This window comes from Malaclemys terrapin, chromosome 14 (genome assembly GCF_027887155.1).
Source record: "Malaclemys terrapin pileata isolate rMalTer1 chromosome 14, rMalTer1.hap1, whole genome shotgun sequence".
Lineage (NCBI taxonomy): Eukaryota > Metazoa > Chordata > Testudines > Emydidae > Malaclemys > Malaclemys terrapin.
This window is the reverse complement of record NC_071518.1, coordinates 32726895-32751074: the sequence shown is the minus strand read 5'-3', so window position 1 is coordinate 32751074 and position 24180 is coordinate 32726895. Positions and strand designations below refer to the sequence as shown.

Sequence of the window (24180 nt, the reverse complement as noted above, 5' to 3'; positions counted from 1 at the left end):
TCAATGTAATGAGTAAGAGTGTGGTGGTCCGCTGTGAGGTGTCCAATCAGGTGATTTTTTTTCTTATGACTGCCGGTGGGGATGTGGTAATTGTGGCATCTTCATTGTTGTGAAAGAATTCTTTGAGGTTGAGTCAGCAAAATTCTTCACCATGAATGGTCCCTTGAAATATGTGTTAACTACTTATGCTAAACAATCTGTTCTACCTTGTATTTACTGTGACACTGAGTACATTACCTAGACCTAAAGAGGAGCTCTGTGTAAGGTTGATAGCTTGTCTCTCTCGTCAACTGAAGTTGGTCCAATAAAAGATATTACCGCAACCATCTTGCCTCTCTAAGAAATTCACTGTCAGTTGCTTTGGGCTTGTCTACTTATGGAATTGTTCTATTGAGTTAATGCATGGACACTCTTATTTCAGAATAAAAGTATATGTTTCTGTATATTTTAATCCATTGGGTTAAAATTAGTTAAAATTTCATTCTAATGTTTATGGTATTCTAATCTGGCTACAAGGGTTAACATTAACTGGAACTAAGCATAATAAAACATGTTCTTACCGAAGGCAAGATTCGGATTTTGCAGGTCACTGGTTTACAAATTCCTTTAACCAAGGTACTCAGAATCTAAAGAAAGGAGGGGATAAATACTATTACAGAAGCAACATGAGTAAATCTTGCTCTGTTGAACATATGAAGACATTTGAACACTTCTCTAAAGAAAAATATATAAGGTTCCTATATGGAACGTTGTTTTTTACAATACATTTAGTTAGTTAGTTAAAGTTTATATGCCAGTTGTGCACCCACCTTATAGTAATTTCATCAAGACCACATTTCTCTAGTTTGCTTATGAGAATGTCATGTGGGACTGTGTCAAAAGCCTTACTAAAAACAAAATATATCACATTTACTACTTGCACTTATTCACTAGACCAGTAACCCTGTCAAAGAAGGAAATTAGGTTGGTTTGGCATGATTTGCTCTTGAAAAATCCATGCTGGCTATTCCTTAAAATTGTTTTATCCTCTAGATGCTTACAAATTCGTTGTTTAATAATTTGTCCCAGTACCGTTCCAGGTATCAAAGTTAGGCTGACTGGTCAATAATTCCTCGGGTCCTCTTTGTCCCTCTTTTTAAAGACAGGTACTATGTTTGCCCTTCTTCAGTCTTCTGGAACTTCACTCATCCTTCATGAGTTCTCAAAAGTAATAGCTAACAGTTCCGAGACTGCTTTAGCTAGTTCCTTAAGTACACTAGGATGAATTTCATCAGGCCCTGCCAAATTACCTAAATATTTTTTATTCTGTTCCTTATTTTAGCTTGAGTTCCTTCCCCCTTTTTAATATTAGTATCTGGTCACCATTAATCTTTCTAGTGAAAACTGAAGCAAAAGAGGCATTAAAATCTTCACCCTTCATGATATCATCAGTTATTAGCGCTCTTTCCCAGTAAGCAGGAAACACTTTTGTTCGCCTCTCTTTTACTCCTAATGTATTTTAAAAAGTCTCATCTTATTGCCTTTTATGTCCCTTGCGAGGTGTAACACACTTTGTGTCTTAGCCTTTGATTTCCCCCCCTATATTCTTTTGTACTTTTTGTAAGATTCCTTTTTAATTTTCAGGTCATTAAAGCCATATTGGCCTCTACTGTTCTTCCTATCTATTGCACTGGGATAGTTTGCAGCTGTGCCTCTAATATCATCTCCTTGAGAAACTGCCAGCTCTCCTGAACTCCTTTTTCCCTTTAATTTTCTTCTCACGGGATTTTACCTACCAGCTCCCTGAGTCTGTTCAAGTCTGCTTTTTTTGAAGTCCATTGTCCTGAGGTCAAATCAAACCTCCGTAACAACAGGGTGGAAGCTATCTAGGCCAGCCTTTGGATCAAGGTCAAATATTGAGGAACAGCTTTCATTCAAATACCTGGTAAGAAGTATTGATTGCATATATTGAGGATAACAGATGCAAAGGTTATCATTTTAAATGGCAATGGCCAACTGCTACTAAGTCATCCCCTCAGTCACCCCACATGAGAAAAATGTTTTTACACTACACATTAAAAGGTAACCTGTGTGTCTAAATTGCAGACACCCAATAGCAACAAAAGTAGAAGAACTTCTTGCAACACACTTTAGAAGCAATCAACCCATCTGCCCTTCAGTAAATAAACAACATTTTTATCAGCCTATGAAACTTGCTTGCACAAACTTGCATCTTCTCTGTCAAGAAGAGTGCTCTGACTCAGACAGAGTCAAAATTATTGGATATATAAGGACTGCAACACATTTTTGTGTGAGATTAAACACTTTGGACTGAGGTCTCATCTCCCTTACACACAAAAAATACTAATCACTAAATCCTGCCAGTTTTATCTCCACATTCTCTCTATTACTATGTTAAAACCTTTGGTGGATTCTCTGTAACCTGAGGTCTTTAAATCACGATTTGAGGACTTCAGTAACTCAGCCAGAGGTCATGGGTCTCTTACAGGAGTGCAAGGGGATAAGTTCTGTGGCCTGCAATGTGCAGGAGGTCAGACTAGATGATCATGATGGTCCCTTCTGACCTTAAAGTCCATGAGTGTAAAACGTCATCTCATGCCTTACCTACTGCAACCTCTCCGGTCTTTTCCACATTCCCCCAGTGGATAGAGCACTGGACTGGAACTCAGATCTCTGTACTATTCCCAGCTCTGCCATTGCCCTGCCATCGCCTTAGGCAGGTCACTTCACCGCTCTGTGCCTCAGTGTCCCAGTTTGCAAAATGGAGATAAGGACACTGATCTCCTTCTTAAGGTGCTTTCAAATCAGTCCCCTTGCTCTGCTTCCTCTGACTGCTGGAAGAGAAAGGGATAGCCCCAGTGTACTTAATTCCCCTAACTCTTGCCTTGCATGGAAGCCACACACTTGCTTGCGAGATCTCCCTCCTATTCCACCTCCTGTTTCCTTTCTGTCACCCCACTCCTAACTAACTACTGGATGGAAGGGAACAACACACTGACTTTCAGAATGGATCCCAGCAGCACCCGTTCTTCAGGCCACCAAACCATATGCTCAGTGTGTACTCCTGTGATCTACGTTCCACACATTCTGCCTGAGGCAGAGGAAAAGAGGAGTCCACTACCCAGACCCTTACCTGACAAAAGCCACATGGAGAGCTGAACAAGAGCTCAAGAGCCATTCAATGCCACTGCTCAAAAGGTAATTTGTAACTTTTTGTTGGCATTTGGAACTATAGTCTAAACACATCAACTAAGGTTGATGGCTATCATATGGAAGCAATCTGACTGATATTTAAGGAATGTTATATTTTCACTTGAATATACTCAGTTTTGCCCACTACTCCTCACTGAGCCAAATCTTAAGACTATATAAGAGCTCTTGCAGAGCTCTACCAACGTGTAGGCCATTGAAAACTAAACATTGTAAAGCTACTCAGGGCAGAGACTGTGTCATGTTGTTGTAAAGTGTTTGCTGCACTTTGTGCTCGAATTAAACTAAAAATAAAACCAGAAAAATAGGAAATCCAAGTACAGCACCAAAAAGTGCAAGTGTAAAAATTGAAAAGGAAGTCAGCAGCAATATTGTTGTTCCTGTGGCTATAAAAGAAACTAAACCAGCAGTATAATCTATGTGAATTTTATTTGAACCTGCAAAACTTTAGTCACTATTCCATCCCTTGCTCTCCCAAATCTGCTTTTCACACAATTGTCTCTCACTCCAATAAATCCAGCAGCTCAAGAATTACTCAATTATTATACATAAGCACCTTATTTTTCTAGGCACAATAAAACCAACAAACTGGATACTTACACACTCAATTTTGTCAGGATCAGACAGCAGCGCTGCTCCCATACCTCCCTGGGGAAACACATGCCAATAGAATGAATTACAGACTGGAAACATTCAAAAAATCAACACTTTCTTCATCTCGTATCTTACCCAATGGCAAACAACAACAAAACTAAATCCTCCCATATAAGAAAAATGTTTTCACGGAAGTGCGAATTACTATATACTAATTAAAAGGTATGGCACAAAGTTATTTACACATCATTTACTGGCTTGGTTACAGAAGGATTTTCATTTAATAAAGAATCCAAATTTGAAATATATTAGGTGAAAGAGCATAGCTGCACTTACTTGGTGAAATAAGAAAACATTCTTGCTAGAATGATGTCAGCAAATGAAGCAGCAACAGCTTAGGGAACTGAATACTGAGAAGTTGTTTTGTTTTCTATTTCTCTGATGAACAGCCAGAAATTCCAAAATCTGTACCTAACCACTATGATTGCTTTGTTTCTTCCTATTAGGTGATAAATTTCATTCATATGTTCTCCCTAGCACCATTCAATTGATTGATGAGCCCTAAATGCCAATGGTCCCAATACAGTCTCCCATACTATGTACCTACACAAAAGGAAGTGGCAGCACAAAACAACTACTAATATTTTAAAAATATAACTTTTCCCTCCTCTAATTTGGATGTTCTTCCTCGCTCACACTGCCTATATACACACAAGTTTCAGAGTAACAGCCGTGTTAGTCTGTATCCGCAAAAAGAAGAACAGGAGTACTTGTGGCACCTTAGAGACTAACAAATTTATTAGAGCATAAGCTTTCGTGGACTACAGCCCACTTCTTCAGATGCATCCGAAGAAGTGGGCTGTAGTCCACGAAAGCTTATGCTCTAATAAATTTGTTAGTCTCTAAGGTGCCACAAGTACTCCTGTTCTTCTATATACACACAGCCACGCAGTCAGCTAGCTGTACGTGTTAAAATTAGATCGGTTCAGAAATTTTTGGATGGAATACTTTTCTGTCAGTAAAAGCTGATCTATTGAAATCAAAACTAGGAACACATTGATTGCAGCAAAACTTCCTCCAGACACCATGCAGGTTTCCTGTTGTTTTCCTGCTGTCTTGTCTGTCCACTGTGACAAGCTGTCGGAGAACATGCCAAAAAATTTCTTTTTGCATCTCCTGAAAATAATTTTTTTTCAGTATTTCCCTCCTGCAAAATTTTTAATATTTTTGTTCTTTTGTCATGATTAGAAAGATATTACAGGGAAAGACTGTTTTCTACCCTGTTTTCTGTAGTTAAGATACAGAAGAAAATATTAAGTAAAAGAAAACAACACTGAAAATATTATAATGCCATTTTGTAACTCAATCATGCACCATGGCCCAAAATACTGTGCCAAGAAAATACCATCTTATTTAAAAAACACAGCAGGAATGGGCAGAGGTGGGAGTCGGAGAATTGGGCAAGGGCAAGAGATTGGTGATAAAAACAGAGACATAGAAAAGATTAGGACTGTTTAGTTTAGGGAGAAGATGAACAAAAGGAAGGCACACAAAATAATGTATGGTATAGAGAGGTTCTAATCTACCCCCTCATAATACAAGAGCAAGGGAACAGTCAATGAAATTAAAATGCAGCAAGTTTAAAAATAATAAAAACAAGTATTTGTTTGGAGAATACATAATTTACTAGTGGACCTCATTGTCACATGGTATTGTTAAAGCCAAGAGTTTAGCAGAATTCAAACAAAAGGATTAGACATTTATATAGATGAGACTATCCACAGTTGCAGTAGATAAAACACACTTTTAGAAGGGCTATAAACTCTCAAGCTTCAATGGATAAGCCAACAAGTTACTGAAAGGGGTTAAGAAGGAACTTTCCCTAGGAACTGGTTACTCTATAGTTTTCCACTACACGTTTTTTTGCACGGTCTTCTGAGTCATATGATATTGACCACTGTCAGAGCCTAGATAAGGGACTAACTGGAGTATTTAAGTTAAGATGCCTTATCTCAAAGCAACTTCTACATTCTTATGTTCCTTAAGTAATCAGTGTCCACAGGGAACAATTTTCAGGATGGGAAAAAGCACTATTCTCATTAATATCCCCTGCAGAAGGTCACTATGTTTCTTTGGTTCATCTACTATAAAACAGACCCATTGCACAACTCTACCTTTCTTCCATGTCATTAAGGTCATGTGGCCTAAAACAAACACCTTTCCCTTTCAAACAGTCTGACAAAAAGAAATGTTCCATTACGGGAAAACAAGAGTCTTTTCAGACATAAGTATCCTACTCCTGTTGCTTGAAAAATAGAAAAAAGAGCTCTACCTGCACTGTAAAATAGAGTCTGTGCAATATCAAGGTAATACACATTACAGGGACATGTCTGGCAATGTGAGCCTTGGCATTTTTATTATTTCCCACTTTACTGGCAATGTTTTCAAACCAGATGGAATACTAGAAGGTCTGATTTCAAACAGCTTTCTAAGACTATTCACAGGCTAGCTATAATAAAATACCACAGAAACTGGATCTTTACCTAATGCTTAAAAAATGCTTCATCGTAAACAACTACTGTATGAGCTACTTTGGTCTGCAAGTTAGAGAGCAAGAGGCAGCTGTTACAGGCTTGATGTTTTTATGCTTTTAGATGGAAATAGTTAAGGGTTTTTGTAATATGGCTCTATCTAAATAAACACTGATCAGCAGGTTAGGTCCAGATTTTATTTAATACTCACTTAACTCAACATGATGATAATCATATGGTAAAATACTCCACATTCTAATATAAATTATACAGAATGACAATGTTTAATTATTACCTGTCAAGATGCTTTGTCTTTTCAGTCTCTGCAAGATGAAGCCTGAAAGCTACATCTCACAGGAGATTTATTAACTATGCCAACAGCATTAAGGACAGCAGGATATAGTGTTTAATACTGCAACCAGGCTCGCTCTCTCTGGAATGAAGTCATAAGTCATTTTTTATGAGCTTCAGCTCTTTGCTATGACAACTGCTGCAACATTTCTGCATTTTCTTCTGCTTGTGCACCTGACATTAAAATGGAGCAACATGGCCTGTTAAAAGCTCTATTTATACTTCAGCTGGTTTAGAAATGCCAAAAAGTTAAAAATTTAATTTAATGCAAATTAACCTTAGATAATTTAGATTATTTTAATGTTGTATGTGTAGGGGTAGTGTTTTGATTTGTTCATTCCCAACATATTTATTAAAACTAACCAGTTACACAAACTCAGGCTTACAAAACTGTCATGAACGTTTACCTGCCTCAATCTAAATCTGAGCCACTCGCCTTTACTATGCCAAGGAGGAAGATGATATACTCATCCATCAAGGAATTTATTTGCCTCAATAAAGTGGGAAACTATGTTTTGTAAGGTTGATTTAACTAAAATTCTATTTAAAATGTAGTAGCCAATATTGCAGGTCACAATTTACAGAATTCTTTTATATTCAGTTATATATATACACCTACATTTTAAAAAAGTTTAATTTCTTGGGCATGCCACCACTAAAAATCAAGGAAATCACCAGTTAAGCAACATTAAATATCCATACCAGCCTCCCTTCAAGACCATGTCCTTTAAGTAAAATATGAGAGCAGACTTGCAAAATACTTAAATTAAGAATACGCTTATGTATTTTGCTGGATCGGGGTCAAAATATCCAAAGCACACAAGATTTGTCTATGTTTATAGAGTCTTTAGCGCTGGTTTCACTAAATTGGTTTAAAATCTCACCTTAAGTTGAAACACTGAAATTTTTTTATACCTACAAGAGTTCAGCCCCCACAACTCCACAACAACCTTCCCCTTCCAACATACAATCACACAAAAACACATATCCATTTCCTGAAAATAATGCAAAACCTAAATATGTCCCCAGCAAAATTAAGGTATCTTGCTGATACTCTTCAAATTACACCTGTATATTTAAAGAAGGATCTTACAATTACCATGCAATAGACCAACACAGGTTATGTAATTAAAAGACTCAAAACACATGAACAAGGGAGACAAATTAAGGTTGCACCAGCAACCTGAATTTTGTAATTTCCTAACTGTTAAGTGGGCTAACTGTTCTCGTACCATAGGAAATTACACACTTTAAAAATTCAGTTTTTAAAAAAGGAAAATTGAAAAAAAGCAAATTCCATCATGTGGAACCATATCAATCATCTCACATAGATCATCAGCAGGGTTGGGACTTTTAGATTCACAGCACAGAGCTCTATCACCTGAGCTGTTGGAGCAATTGGTATCTTAATAGCAGGCTGTTATATGTGGCTACCCACTAGAAGGGGATGAGTCGTGAACTTTGCCAGCCTGCTTCACAGCTATCTGCTAAACAAGAGAGTAATGTTGGCACTCTGGAATCCTGGGCTCAATTCTGAGGGCTCAATTCTGAAAGAGAATATTTCAGAATTTATAGTCTCTCCAGCCCTGTTCATCCCCATTTCCTCTTCTGCTCCAGTTTCACCTGCATTCTAGTGAAATATCCTTCTCCAGCCTGCCTGGGCAACAGCAGGAAAGCACTCAGAGCCCAGTAGAGAGCATCTGTGCCTTCAGATCTGGGGCCTGGGATCACAGCAGCCAGAAAGAGCAACTGCAGGGAAAGTACTGCTCAGGCACCGCAGACACAATGTTCAGAAAATTTTGTTTTCTAACAAACCCCTATCGAACATGTGCAAATGGTGATTTTCAGAGGTTTATAACTTTGCCAATTTTGGGTGAATGATCATGGGGATCCCAAGGTGACCCCTGCCAAATTTTAAGTCCCTGTTCCAAAGCATGGAACTATTGCTTCTCAACAAACTGGGTTGGGTTTTGTTTTTGGTAGGTTGTTTTTTTTAATATTAGCAAAACACATCCTCCTAACTTTGTTCTTGGAAATAGCTGAATCTTTTTTGATGGAACTTTCCAAATATATTCAGGTTGAGGCAGATGACCAGCATAGAACATGTCAACCTGAAATTTCCAGCTGAAGTCCTACAATTAAAAATCATTAGAAAACCTTGACTATAGGCATTGTTACCAGCTGTGTCTCTAATCAATCTTAAACATTTTCTCTGATTACAACATATTCATTTAATTCAACAACTGAATATTATTTCTTATTATAGTTTCAACATGAAATCCACTATCGTGTACAAAAAATATTGTATCTATACTTCTCTTGTAAAGAGATGTACCAATTTTGTTCTGAAATATGCTAACATGTATATCCTAAAATTATTATGATTATCAACATTTGCAATTTTATAGCAGAATGAATACTGTTCACAAATTCAACTACAAACTGCTCAAAGGTATCAAAATCTGATTTCCATATCCAAAATACATAATCTATACTTAACTCTTTTGTTACTCCTGTCCTTGATCTAATTCCAGAGGAGAACTATTACCCGGTTATAAATAACCATAAATAGATTAGCATATGAAAATGTCATATGGACAATAGGAACTGATCAAGAATTGTATTTTAATGAAATTGATCATTCTATTCATATGTTGTGGTTTTACTGTCTTTAAAATATCATTGATTTCCAGTTAATTTCTTATTTAGCAATAATTTTAATGTTAAGGATTATTTGTGTGATTTAACTCATCAGCATCATTTAGTAATAACAAATATTTGGTATTTGTTTAATATTAATAAGCTGTAAAAATAAAAATGAAATTTTCCTCCTCAATAAAATAGATTTTTGGCTCTGAGAACGACAGCATTAATTCTATTTGCTATCTCTTTATTTAATAAAATAATTGCTTTATATGTAAGCATTTTGAGGTGTTCCTTTTTCATATTAGAGTGGAATAAATATTAGTTTTTTCTTTTATAACAGTGGTAACAGCAATTAAAATGCCAGTTAATGGTAATGCTAATTCTCATATCTACAGTTAAAGGGTGCTCCAAGTCAGACTCATTTGCATCACCCTGGTACAATAGAAATGATCCTTTAAATGAAATATATTGGGATTTTTGGAAGTTGAAATACCAAACTAAATTTCTTTAGCCAACAACGATAACCAGAAGGCTGAGATTTTGGTGTTTTGTAACCCTTCAATAGAAAACTGTGATGCACTGAAGTCAGGGGTCACCTTAAGCACCTCTGTCCCCTGTCCCCAGTCCCCAGAAACATTACATCTATTTAGAGCAAAGCTTCCCTGCTTTTCTGTTCATGCAACAAACTAGTTATTCCTGTGAATAGATTGGCCTGATGAACAGCCAGCATGTGCAGCTTTCTGAAGCCGCTGCATACCTAAAGATGAAATATTGTTTAAGCTGAAGAGAACCTTCCAATCATGATGTCATGCTGGAGAGCATTCTGGCAGCCTTTCATTCAGCCTAAGGCCTGGTCTACGGGGGGGGTGGGGGGTGGGGGGGGTGGGGGACACGACGGACGACGACACGACGATCTAAGATATGCAACTTCAGCTATGAGAATAACATAGCTGAAATCGACATATCTTAGATCGAATTAGAATTACTTACTTTGCATCCTCACCACGCAGGATCGATGGCCGCGGCTCCCCCATCGACTTTGCTTCCGCCTCTCGCACTGCTGGAGTTCAGCAGTTGACGGGAGAGCGATTGGGGATCAATTTATCGCATCTACATTACACACGATGAATTGATCCCGATAGATCGATCATTACCTGCCGATCCGGCGGGTAGTGTAGACGTACCCTAAGCGAGCAAGCAATGAAATTCCCTTTTGTTTAGTGATAACAGAAACAGGGGGATTGATTATATTGCAGTGGAGAAGGGCAGAGGGCACAAAAGCAGATAAGCCAGCAGACAGCAAGAGAAGCACTTTTAATATGGCCCTAGGAGGAAGCCGACAGAGAGATTCTTTCTGAGCAGAACACTGGCTGGAAAGAGACTTGAAATTCTGTTCAAGGAAACTGCCTCCTCTTTGTTCCTTCTATGTTCATGGAAAGATGATTGTGTGTACATTTTTTGTAAATAAGCAGGATTGCACCTAGGAAATACCTGATTTTCATTCATTTCTCCTGCTAATTTAAATAGCCTGCAAGGCCTCAAATTTTGACTAATAAATCAGAGAAAAGGGAGCAACAGTAAAATGACTGGCCTGATGCTTCTAATGATCTGGACAAATACAGTTAACAATTCAAAAATAAGGACAAGAGATCACAGTTGCAGCCAAGAATAGAATGACTCATTGAAACTACGAATAATTGAACATTCACAACATTCAGAACAGAGAAAATCAAATAACTTGCCAGAACCAGAAAAGCAGAACATGTGTTGCATCCTGTGCCTCTTAAGCAGGAAAAGAGAATATTTAAAGAGATTAAAATCAACCTGCCTTAGTAGAATATTCTTTTGGACAGCCCATGTTGACATCAATCCCAGCTACATCATTTTCTCTGAAAAGAAAAGAACAAAAAATCCCCACAAATATTTCAGACTAGAAAAAGGAAAAAAGCATCTTGCCAGAGAGCCTGTTCGAGTGAGTTTTCCATCCCCAAGAAGTTTAGATGAGAATTTGAAGTTTAGAGATTTTTTCCAAATCTCTGAATCTTTTCTTTTATCTCCTCACTAGTTTAAATTTTGTGTATACTTATACAGTGGTCTCCAAAGCCATTTCAATACGTATATAAGAATTTCATTTGCCTTTATTGAAGAATTCAAAGATTACTGAGTCTTAGGGAACAAACATAGTTAGGATGTTCTCCCCACAGACTCAAACCCTGCAACATACTATTTTATATCATTTTTCAAAAATAAATAAGAAAAATGTCTTATGTGGGTTTAAAAGTTATATTCCTCACCACCACAGAAGCAAAACTTCCATTGTTTTTCTTCTATTTAACACACATCTGGTTGAGAACTTTAAAATCACAAAGAATACAAGAAATTGGTCAATAGGGCTTTATCAGGAGATGTGCAGCACCCAGAAGAAAACACGTTGAGGACAGAGACCTGGCATGCCTATTACAAAGTTGCACAGCAGTCACTCGCATGAAAAGTAATTGCTTGAGCAGCTACTGCCTTGAAAAGAAATCATTACTGCTAATGAGAGCAGGAGTACAGCCAGTTCATGCTGCTCCCCCACCGATCTTTCTAGATGGTGAACTCTGTTGCAACTTGCTGAGCAGCTCCTTTAACACTTAGTGGTAAGTGGAACTTTTGTTTACCCTAGTAGCTCTGCTAATCACACAGGACTCTTATTCCTTACTTCTGACCTTTAAAAATATTAGCTTCCCCTTGAAAGACTTATAAATAACTAATAATAATAACTAATGATAATAATAATAGTACAAATAAAGAAGACTAGGGAAAAATACATCAAATTGCATCAGAAGTTTTCAATGCCTGGTTTCAAATGATAGCTGCATTTGGCTAAAACTGAAAACTAGTCTTTACAAATTAAATTACACCTCAGCAAGCCACAGGGGAAGAAATTATTTTCAGGTAAGATTCTATGAGAACTTACACAAGCTTGGCAACAGCCAATGCTCTCTCAGCATCTGCTGATCCCTGTGGGGCAAAAAGGATATAATCAATATTTGTTCACTTGATTCTGTTTTATAATAAATGTTTTTGTGTAGATATTCACCATTTATACACTTTTTAGAGTCGGTATATGTATAATATGACCGAGATCCACTACTAGATAGCAAAATTAGTCAGTTAAAGACATATCTGAAGTCAGCATAGCGTGTGAAGTTAAGAATGTACTTAAATCTTTGCAGGATCAGGGCCCATTATATAACACAAATGTTGTCCTGCATTTTAAAAGTCAAGACTGAATTTGTTTTAATCTAATAAAAACATTATATTCACAATAAATATTGTCCTTTTTTCTTATAAATATGGAAATCTTAGCTGAACCACCATAACAGAGACATGCCTAAACTGAGAACTGGGTGACTGTAGCTCAGTAATCCTTGCCCACCAACCCTTGCTTGCGTTGTCTAAAACTTATATTATTTGGGGCAGGAACAATGTCCTTCTTTCTTCTGTGAAGTGTATGGCATTGTGAAATGTTAAACATCACTGATATTTACAGGATTGACACATGCAAATCAACCAGTTAACTGAATGAATGAACAAGGAAAACAAAAAATGTTGATAAAAATAAGTGCTAAATGTTAGTAAAACTACTAAACACAAATGATATCTAGCTGTAAGTTCTATTTAATGAAATTACAAATGATGGTAAGATCACATTTCACTGTAATTTAGTTTTGGTACTAGTATGTTCGAACATATAGCTAAAATAACATGGTGTAGAAATAAGCTACATCTGTGGCCCACAATATACACATTGGTCATCTATTCTGTGTATGCTTGTATGTAATGTAGCTTGTATACAATTAGTTTAGAAATCCTGCAATGCAATCAGTGTGAAATTAGAGTCCAGAAAGATTAACCCTAGCTGAGAAATCTGGGAGCTACTTAACATCTGACACAGAGCTACACTTAGACATATCTAAACAGTACAGTGCTAGTAAAATTAATCTACTTTGATATTAGAAATGTAACTGTTCTTGGTTTCTTACCATTTGAAAGACAACACAATCTTTCTCTCTCACACACGTTCTGAAAACAACTCTTTCGTTAGGTGCTACAAAGTCCACTGTTTCAAGCATCTCTACATGAAATAGGAGAGAGACACAAAATTGGGAGAAAATAATATAGCTAAATATAATCACAAAATAAGTCAGGTGAAGCAATTAAAAATATACAGTTTGCATATAAATGAAATTCTACCAAATAAAGCTGTAGACTTCAATGTCAGAATCATAAAGTTTATCAAGAAACAGTGCAGAGTTGAGTCATATATGCCATATCAACTAGACTGAAAAGTTCATTAGGTTGTAATACAAACTAACAGAACGGACAATTAAGTGTTACAACCAATGCTTCATCCCTCACACAGATATTTGTGAAAAAACAGTGGTTTTAGAATCAGTGTGAAATGCAAGACTTACTGTTGAATGTCCTAGTTCACGAGTCTAAACTATCAACTTGAAGTTATTTAAATTTTAACAAAACTTGTTTATGAAAGCATATATAGAAACAATTATAAATGAGTTATTTCCCTGAATGGCTAGAGCAGTTCTGCTCTGTCTGTTAGTGATTCACTTTGGCTAGCTTTTCTAAAGACAATGTTATGTTGAAATATGTATTTTTTTTAATTCCTTGGTCAATGCTCCTAACGTAACTGTAAGCTTCTGCAATGCACCTTAAGCCAACCAGGGGGCTGAAGGTGATGCAGAACCAGAGGCAGCCTGTTTGGTAGGCTGTGCTTACCAACAGGAACTGACATGGACTCTTATCTTCTGCACTGGCTCTCCAACAGTTTCCTAGTCCAGCTTAAGGTATTTTTTAGGTTTTTAAAAGCCCTAAATGTCTTACAATCCGACTACTGAGGGACTGTCCATCTCTCTCATATGCCATACTGATCCACCCACAATTAGCGCAAGAACCTGAACTGAATCTCTCTTGATTTAGAGGAGAAGCTGATGGTACAGCCTTCATTATGAGGCGGCCTCGGCTTTAAAATCTAGCCCAGGTTCTGGCAAAAACAAAACAAAAAATAGGTCTGTTGATTTTCAGGCCATGCCAAGGCTTTTGGAGAGGGGAAGGCTTAAGGATTAAAGCCTGTGTAAAGATGTGTAGTTCCTGGAGTAAACAACAGTTACTAATTTTATTATTTGCCTTTGTAAGCTATGTCAAAGACACTTGGAGCTTTAACATTTAGGTTAATAGGTTTAATTTTTTTCAATTTCTAATAAGAGTGAGAAGTATTTTAAAATGTGAACCTTTAATATTCATGAATTTCTCTCACCTTGCATAATGCATGTGAACTAGTCACTTTCACTCTCCAGTTCTCAATCACCAGGCATAATGCTGCAGTGCTGCTTATGGATACCCCAGGAGAATGCTGGACTCCAGACATCTCCTACCGTCACCCTATACTAGAATTAAAATGACTTCAATCCAACTGAAAAAAATTCAATTTTTTTAAACCTTGTTTTTAAAAAACATTCTGAGCCCAAGCTAACCTGATAGCATTTTAAATTTCTGTAATTTACTGAAAGCATACATTGCATTCTTCCTCTCCCCAAAACTCTGCCAGGTTCTCTGGGAAGGACTGCAGTTGAGATTACTGCAAAATCCATGGCTAAATCCAAAAGGATTACTGCAGTATTCTAAAACATTTGTGAAGAGAGGTACGTACAGCAAAACAGTGACTTGTATTAGCCTACAGAAATTACCAGATTCTAAAATCTTCTTGATAAAAGGTCTTAATTGCACATGTGTTATGAAGCCTTGAATTTAATACAGTAAATTCATTTGAGTATAAAACAATTGAATTTAACTCCATGATCAAGACGAAAACAGACAAGCCACTGAGAAGCTGTAAGTAACATTGATTCAATGTTTTATTTTTCTACTAATTCAGACTGAATATTTTTATAGCTTATTATATATCAAAATACAGTAACTAATTTTTACCTTTACAGAACTGCTGATATTCCTATATTAAAGTGGTCTGGATCAAATACCTCAAACGTCCCCTTCTCTACTCCCATCATGGGGCCAATTAAGCCATGGTTTAAGTAGGAGCAGTTCCATTTTGGTTTCAATGGGAATAACACCCACTTACGCCAAGGCTCACTTTGGCCTATGTTCATTAATGTAGGTGAGAGGTTCTAAAAACATGGCCACAAGCAAATGGCTCTCCTCATCCAGTTTTCCTTAAACACTTGAAAGCAGTCCTCAGATGCCAAACGCACCCATAAAACACTCTACTGGTTCTCATGGAAAATGGCACAAAGGATTCTGAGGTGTAACTGAGGACTGGCTGCAAGTAGTAAATATGGGATCACAGAAAAGAAAAAGTGATTCAGTGAGGGTTAGCAGAAGGATAAAAGGTTGAAAACCACAACTCCAAGTGTTCAAAGTGAAAGCTGTGACTGCATAAACGGTGGAATCTCAAGTAGGAGTAGAGGTTATTTTACCTCTGTATTCGGCACTGGTGTGACTGCTGCTGGAATACTGTGTCCAGTTCTGGTGTTCACAATTCAACAAGGATGTGGATAAATGGGAGAGGGTTCAGAGAGGAGCCACGAGAATGATTAAAGGATTACAAAACATGCTTTATAGTGATAGACTAAAGGAGCTCAACCTAGAGTTTAACAAAGAGAAGATTAAGGGGTCACTTGATTGAGGCTTATACAAGAGGAACAAACATTTAATAATGGGCTCTTCAATCTAGCAGAGAAAGGCATAACATGATCCAATAGTTGGAAGTTGAAGCCTGACAAATTCAAAATGGAAAAAAGGCAGATTTAAAAAAAAAAAAACAAACACTGGGAGCAATTAACTATTGGAGCAATTTAACCAGGGGTTGTGGTGGATTCTCCATCACTGACAATTTTAAAATCAAGATTGGATATTTTTCTAAAAGAAATGCTCTAGGAATTATTTTGGGGAAGTTGTACAGCCTGTGTTATATAGGAGATTAAACTAGAGGATTACAATTGCCTTTTCTGGCTTGAATTCCATGAATCTCTAAGTTTGATGGGGAAAAAAATACAATTTTTTAGCCAATAACTTGCTAATATAAAAATTAGCAAACTGACTCCAAGGTTTAGTTGGAACATTAAAGAATTTTATTACGCAGAAGCAGTTTTCATGTGATTAAGCTGACAGATGCCACCGAGAACATCCTAATGAAACATCATTATAAATACAGATGAAATAGATTGACATCTGGTGTCGGTAACTGAGGAAAACAAATGTGGTCTCTTCGCAAAAATATGAATAATATTAGACAAAGTATACTAATACACCACACCATATACAAATTCCTTAGAAATCATAATTGCCAATGTCACCTGGCACCTTTAAGATGAATGTGCCAGTCCCTCTTTATCTCTTAAGATCCACTTTGAAGGGCAGAGAGGTGTATAGATCTTTGTGGTGATCCTTCATACTGGGACGAATCTCATTTCTTGTAGGCATATACTTGTAGACTCAAATTTTATCTGCTTTCAGAAGGGTCAGTTAAGCCCTTCTCATTCAAACTGTTAACAAACTGGGTCATCTTGTAATGATTTACAGAGAAAAATTCATTATAGCCAACGGGACCATATTAACTATAAATCTATATCGAATGTCTTCCATCTGGTCCATTAATATCTATGCTCTGCCTTGTTTCTGGTCCAGTTCCTCACCCTTTCATGCAGTCACTACTTATTATTTGAAATGTATGTTGCAGTAGCACCTACAGGGCAACCAAGACAGGACCCCATTGCATTAGGCACTGTACCAAAGTGGAAGCTACTATTTTAGTTGAAGATTCTGAAACCTAAAAATTGACGTACACCTTTGTCACCCCATTTTCATCTTCAAACAATTCAGGTTCATCTTTTCTTTTCAACTAACCGTTACTAAAACATAAACATTAATAAAACAAAACAAATCAAGACCCAGTTTGCTACATGTTTACATAATGGTCAAAAATTTCAGCATGTGCTTTCTTGGGTTGTACAGCACCATTACTGTGATATTCCCCATTATGTATCTTAAAACAGTATAGAAATTGTAGGTTTTCAGCTTACAAATGGGGAGAGGGGCAAGCCAAACAGCCAAGGCAAGAGCTCAAAAAACTGACCTACACTGAGAATAGCTCTATGTTGAAGACTACTACACTCCCTTGAGTGTCCCTCTGAGCTATCACATTAAAGAGGAAACTGCTTGGTATAGTTATTTGTGAACATGAATGTTTTTGTGTTCCAGCGTATGTTCTAATAATTGTGTCCCTCTAACAATTTATTAAATGGAATGGGAATGTTAACACCTCTTGTAGCTACTGCTTAAGAGTCTCTGGCTACCAAATCAACAAAGTAACAGAGCATTTCTCATCATTTACTGAAACAAAAAAAGGGTACTTGAAAGCTTTTATCAAAATATATTGTACTTGCCATTTACAACTCTTTTGCACTGCACCATCTTTATGTCAATCAGCTCCTACGAATAAAGATCAGAAATATATGTAAGTGAATTAAAAAAAACTAAATAAAAATAAACTAGCAAGTTTATCAGAGTAAAATTAGTTAATTTGCCTCTTATGAGAGATACTATATTTCAGCTCTAGAGAAACAGCAGAAAAGGACATGAATGAAAATTAAAGAAACACTATAAAATATAATAGTTTATGACCACAATTAGATTTCATAATCATATGTACAGAAATGTTATAACTGTAGACTAGATCAGTGACCCATCTAATCAACTACCCTATGGTAATTCTACAGCTTGGGATAAAAAGTGACCAGACACCTATAGCCAGGAGACTAATCCTATTACTCAGAGGCTGAAACAAAAAGAGGCAACCTCTCAACAGCAAAGTCCAGGAGCATTATCCTGATGAGAAGTCCAGGACCACCTCTCTAGATCGGAAAAACTATGCAGTTTCCTGGAGATATTCTCAAATGCTGAAAGAATCAAATTTTACTGACAACTTTTCTCCATTTCTTCACTATCCAACAGCCATTAAACGAGGCAACAACAAAAAATATTTTTTGTCTTTGGTCAAATTATCTAGTCAAGGTCAGACTCTATATCATACAGAAAAGCAACATATTTTAGAAGACAAAAGAAAGCTAAACAGTTAAGGAACATGGAAGACAAAATTGTATGAAGATTATAATGAACTGAGAGCCTACGTTATCTACAGATTAAAGTTCCCACTCTATTGTGATTGGTCCTTTCTTTTCTAGAAAGACATTTTCATATCCTGTGATAATTTTGAAAACTATCACAATGGCCATTCCACAATCAACTTAAAGGGTCCGCCAGTATTTCTATTACAAAACCAATTTTTCAGGGCTTCCAATTTGTATGGTAAAGCTACAGGCTGTAACTATAAAAAGTGTCTCAGCCTGGGAATTAAAATGTATAGGTTCTTTTCTGCAGGCTTCTGTGCTGGAAACCCAAGCTTCAAGACCCCAGACAGCAGGAAGCCCAGCCTAAAAGGGCATTTTGGCAGCACAGGTGATCCACAACACTATTTTGCCAAGGAACCCAAAGCCAGCAGGTACAATCCAGAAAATTAGCATGGGCAGGCAGTAAAAGGGTATGTTTGGGCAGAGCATCTAGAGTATGAACTAATTCAGCATATTCCCCTGGACTGGGACACAAACCTGCATTCAACTCCTAACTCTGCCAGACTTTCAGCATGGCCTTGGGCAAGTCATCTGTGTCTCAGTTCCTCATCTATGAACTGGAGATTATTTGTCTTCTCTGGTCTTCTCTACACGGGGACATTCAGAAGAGTGAACTACATTCACTTTTAAAGTGAACTACACTAAATCAAATTAAGTCCACTTTAATTCTGTATAAGAGCATCTGCACATGAGTTTAATGTGGTTTAACTAATCCAATTTAAATTCACACCTTTAATTAATTTGGATTAACTTTCCCAAGTGTCCCTGTGTAGACAAGGCTTCTGAAGGGTATCGTGGGGTATTATAAGGTGTGACGCAACCCTCAAGAGACAATTCTCTGTTGTTGTATATCAAACCAAAGATACTTATTCCAAAATGCTATACTAGAGCATAACCCTCCAAGAATATGACATGAAAACTGTGCATATTAAGGGAAGAAGAAATATTGTGGCAGACAACTGGTCCAGGCAAGAGGGTTATGACCCAAAGCCTATGGAACAGCCAGTGGCTGACCTCGCTGCTTCACTGTAAGAGGGGATGTGTGACCCTCAGAACTTCTTAATGCCAATTGGCAAAGGGCTCACTGTTCTGTAACAGCAACTTCTATCTGGTCAGACAAGCTCACTACACCTAACATACTGCTTTCACCGTATTTATCCATCAATTACTTGTGGGGGGATTCTGCAGGACTGTGCAACCATAGGTGCAGTTTTTTTCGGGGGCTGCCCCCTCCAAACAGGAGGCGAGGCATGGGGGGGGCACACGGGGTAACATGCCACTGCTCCCCCGTCATTCTGCAAGCGCAGCGCTGCCCAGCTGAAGGAGGCTGTCTCTCGGCTCCCACCGACTCTGCAGCTGAACGCTGCCTCCTGGGTCCTAGTGCCAGTCATGCTCCCCTTCTGCATGCTGGGAGTCTTCCTGTTTTCTATTCTGTGTAACAGTGAGTGCCCACGGTGGGGCTGGGGGAAATGAGGGAAGGGAGGACAGAGGCAGTGGGGAAGGAATGAAGGGGGGGTGGAATAGGGCAGGGGGAGGGGGAATGTGGGAATGAGGGGAGGGGTATGGAGAAGAAAAGGGGATAGGGGAATCATGGGGGGAAGTTTGAGCCCAGCACGTGGCATCCCCTCGGCAGCAGCTGGGGCTCCCCCATTAAGCAGGCCCATTGAAACCTCACCGTGACAAGCCCTACCCCCCTACACCTGGACTCCTCCAATGAGCCCCCCACACCCTGACTCCCACCACACTGATCCCCAACCAGCTACACCTGGACCCCCAACCCATCAAACCCCACTGCCCTGGTACCCGGACCCCACTATTGAGCCCCCACACACCCACACCCCCTGCCTAGCCCCATCTCCCCACACCCAACCCCACCCTCCTGAGCCCCAACCACCTTCACCTGGATCCCGTGCACAGTCCCACTGCCCCTGCACCTGGAACACCCCAATAATCCTCTGTACATCCAGACCTCCACTGAGCCGCCCGCTCCCAGATTGCCCCACAGAGAAACCTCTCACCCCACACACTAAGCCCCTCCACACATGGATCCTGCTGGGCTGAGCCTGCCCACCCACACCTGGTGCACCCGGCGCAGAGGGACAGGGCCCTGGGGTGTTTCTGGGGCAGGCCCAGCCCTTGCACTGTGTCAGGGTCAGATGAAGCCTCACTGCCAAGTCTCTGTAGCGGTGGAAGTGGGGGCTTCAGGGTGATCTCCCACCTCAATGCAGCCAGTGGCCTGTGCTGCCCACTGCCATGCTGGACCCAAATTTATTTATTGACAAATAAAATTTGCAGCATTTTGCAGAGTTTTAAAATATTGTGCGCATAATTTTTAATTTTTTGGCATGGAATGCCCTCAGGAGTAATCAATAGTTTCTTGTAAGGTATCAAATGAAAGCTGGTGACACACTCTTCATTAATATCACTGTGAAATGAATGTATACATGCTATATAAGGAGTTACACTTACACACTGAAAATATGTTTTAAAATCTGTAACATGGCATGTTCATAAACAAGGTCTTTGCCGGACAAAACATGTTTAGTCACCTCTGTTTCAGATGTAAACTAATTATTATTATTCAATACAATGGAAGCCCCATGTGCATATGCAACCAACAAGGGGATGTGAAATCATCAGGGAAGAGCAGATTAAAACCAAAGAGCATTACAAAAGGTTTACTGAACTATAAGTATGAAAGTTTTGTTATCCATTCACAGAGGAAATTCCTTGAAGGGTGGGGTTGTTTATGAAAGTTCAGATCCTTGTTTTACCTGAAAACAAGAAGCTCTGTCAAAAACTGAATTCTTGGGAGAAAATCTACTTTATTAAATAGGAAATGGAACTACTAATAAGTATAGACCTAAGATTTCATTGTATGTTTTGTTTTATATATGTAGCCATTTCTGTTTCTACTTATCAGCCTTATTCACTATCTTTTAAAATTTAACCTTTGATAATAAACTTAGATTGTTTTACTATAAATATATTTCGGTGTTGTAATGTTATTAAGGACCTGAGTTGTACCAGTCAAGGGAGGGCTAGCTCAGTGGTTTGAGCATTGGCCTGCTAAACCCAGGGTTGTGAGTTCAATCCTTGAGGGGACCATTTAGGGCTCTGGGACAAAAATCTGTCTGGGGATTGGTCCCGCTTTGAGCAGGGGGTTGGACTAGATGACCTCCTGAGGTCCCTTCCAACCCTGATATTCTATGATTCAGGCTGTGTGTACACTATCTCTTTGGGGCCAGTTTATCTGGTAATTTCTGAGAGCGTCCAGAGATGGGGTTGGAAACTGCAACTCAAGCCAAGATAGCGCAAGTCTTTCTACTCAGCCTGGAAGGCTCACTCCCAGAAGTACTATAGACAAACCCCATAAGGCTCGCCCACTTCAATCCTTTGCCTCTACGCCAAGAATGCTAACAAGTGTGAAAATTAGAGCTAGTTCTGATGATGGCTTTTGTTCATGGAAAAATTGTCTATTTGCAACTAAAATGAAACTACCATGTTCCTTTCATTGAGGCTCCCAAACAGTGATCAAATAAACATTCATGACAAACCTGTGCTAGATTCAAATGGCAACATAATAAGAGGATCTATATCTACCAATATCCTGAGCCATCTATTCCCTCTTAACGTTATTTTTTTAAATTAAGGGAATGCATGTATAGCCAATTTGTCTGTTTTATCATTCATTTATTGAGTATTGTGTGGTGTTATAATTAACTCATATATCATATCAATCATAGATAATCATTGTATGCTACATAGATTTAAATTGTAGAATTATAGACGTATAAGATTGATCAGTAATTAGAAGTGATAAGTATGTATTAGATATCTAAGTAGGGCTGAAACGCAAGGCCTACAGGCTGAGGCCTGTAAAATGTCAGCTTAGTTACTAGGCCACTAGCTTAAGAAATGCTTGACATAAGTAAGTGACCAAAGAATGACCCTATGACACAAGATTACAGGAAAAGATGTACCTATGGGTGATCTTGCAAAAAATTAACATTAAAAGTAATTTTTTTCTGACAAGATACCCAGTAGTCACATTTTTCTAACACATGCCCTTACCACAAGGTGCACTATTTGTGTAAATGCTAATGAAGTATAGTCAGAACATATTATAAAAAGAGGTTGTCTAGATTAGAAAAATTGAGTTTCCTATGGAAAACTCCATCAAGAACCATCCCTCTACTAGTGATTAATTGGCAAGACAGCCATCAGACCATAAGAATATTGTTAAAGATGTGAGTATAACTATATTTGTAACTTGTGCACAGGTCTTCATAGAATTTTTATATATATGCATAATCGTAACTTTAATTGTAACTTTAATAAAACTTGTAAAACAGACTTATACTTGTAAAATGTATGAGTGGTCACTATCCTTGGTCTTTGTGTGTTCCTAGAGAAGCTAAATCTTGAAGCAAATAGCAGAAGTGACTTTCACTCCGCTGAGCTTGAAACCGTAGCCACCAGAGACAAACCCACAGTGGTGTAATACCACATTACAAAATTCACTTTAAATAAAATAAAAGGCTACATGTGAAAGTTTGGAGACCATGCAGTAACAATGCTAAATCCCTTTAACATCTATGAGGCTATGACTACTGAGAAACCAATATTGTTCATAAAACTGCCATATCATAAGAAAACAGAGCCTCCCCCATTTCTTTAGCCTTCATACCTCACAGTACACAATATCAGCACCAAAATCCAAAGCCAAAAGACGCATGGGTAATGTTCCAACCCGCACCATGGGAGCAAGAATTTTCTTGCTTCTGAAACAGAGCGCTGGAGTGTTCACAGTCATTCCTTTTGTTGTATGCTCTGAAACAGAAAGTGAAACAAATGAGAGAAACATTCTCGCTGCCAGTGGACATATAGAATCAAGATTTCCTTTCCCCACTGCCATCAAAATTCATGCGTGTATTTTTAAAACCTACAATTTATTACTTTAAAAAGTTGCCAGCTTGCTTTTTCATTTTGATAGAAAATGGATCTAGTTAAAGGGATAAATCTCACTTTCTCAGATGAGTTTCTTCAGAATCCCTGCATTTGACTGCTAAGGAGCAAAGTAGACTGTTTTATAAGCCAACCATCTAACAGAAATACAGGTGAGCCTTCATTCCCAGCCTTATAAGTACTACTGTGTACTTATAACTAGAGTCCTGTGCAGATACAAAATTATATCTGCAGATGAGGATATCCATGGATATAAAGTGGACGTCCACGGAGCTGCAGGGCTCTACTAGGAACCACAGCAGCATGTTGGGCTGCTGCTCACAGGAGCCAGCCCCTAGCCCGGTCAGCTCCTCCAGCATTGCTGTACCGCTCCCAGCCCTGCCCACTGACATGGACACCAGGTTCACCAGCAGCTGTCCTTGCTCACTCTAGTGCATGCAAGTGTCTCTCACACTCCCAGAGAGGAGTCCCTTCCGTGCCGCAGTGTGTTGTCTGGGAGCACAATCATTGTTGATGAGGCATGGTGGCAGAGAGGGGTCAACTGGACACCAGGAGGAGGATGGGAGAAACAGACTGGACAAGGAGCTGGGGAGGGAGGAACTGAGACTGGCACAGGACAAGGTGGAGGAAGGCTTTAGAGCAGGGGTCAGCAACCTTTGAGAAGTGGTGTG

General features: G+C 38.5%; 1 protein-coding gene across 4 annotated transcripts in view; it reads right to left on the bottom strand.

Moving 5' to 3' along the window:
* DUS2 (dihydrouridine synthase 2) overlaps positions 1-24180 on the bottom strand; it is a 47906-nt gene that overhangs the window by 17566 nt on the left and 6160 nt on the right. For 2 of the 4 annotated variants that reach the window (XM_054048984.1, XM_054048983.1), the window contains exons 2-8: positions 23232-23374; positions 17798-17843; positions 13361-13452; positions 12292-12335; positions 11157-11221; positions 3811-3854; positions 561-626 (exon numbers count right to left, since the gene is read on the bottom strand). In XM_054048984.1, coding sequence (XP_053904959.1) covers positions 561-626; positions 3811-3854; positions 11157-11221; positions 12292-12335; positions 13361-13452; positions 17798-17843; positions 23232-23357 — 483 coding nt within the window. In that variant the 5' untranslated portion in view covers positions 23358-23374. Of the gene's footprint in view, positions 1-560; positions 627-3810; positions 3855-11156; positions 11222-12291; positions 12336-13360; positions 13453-14652; positions 14813-17797; positions 17844-23231; positions 23375-24180 lie in introns of those variants that run through there. The other 2 variants (XM_054048985.1, XM_054048986.1) reach the window with 2 other exon arrangements.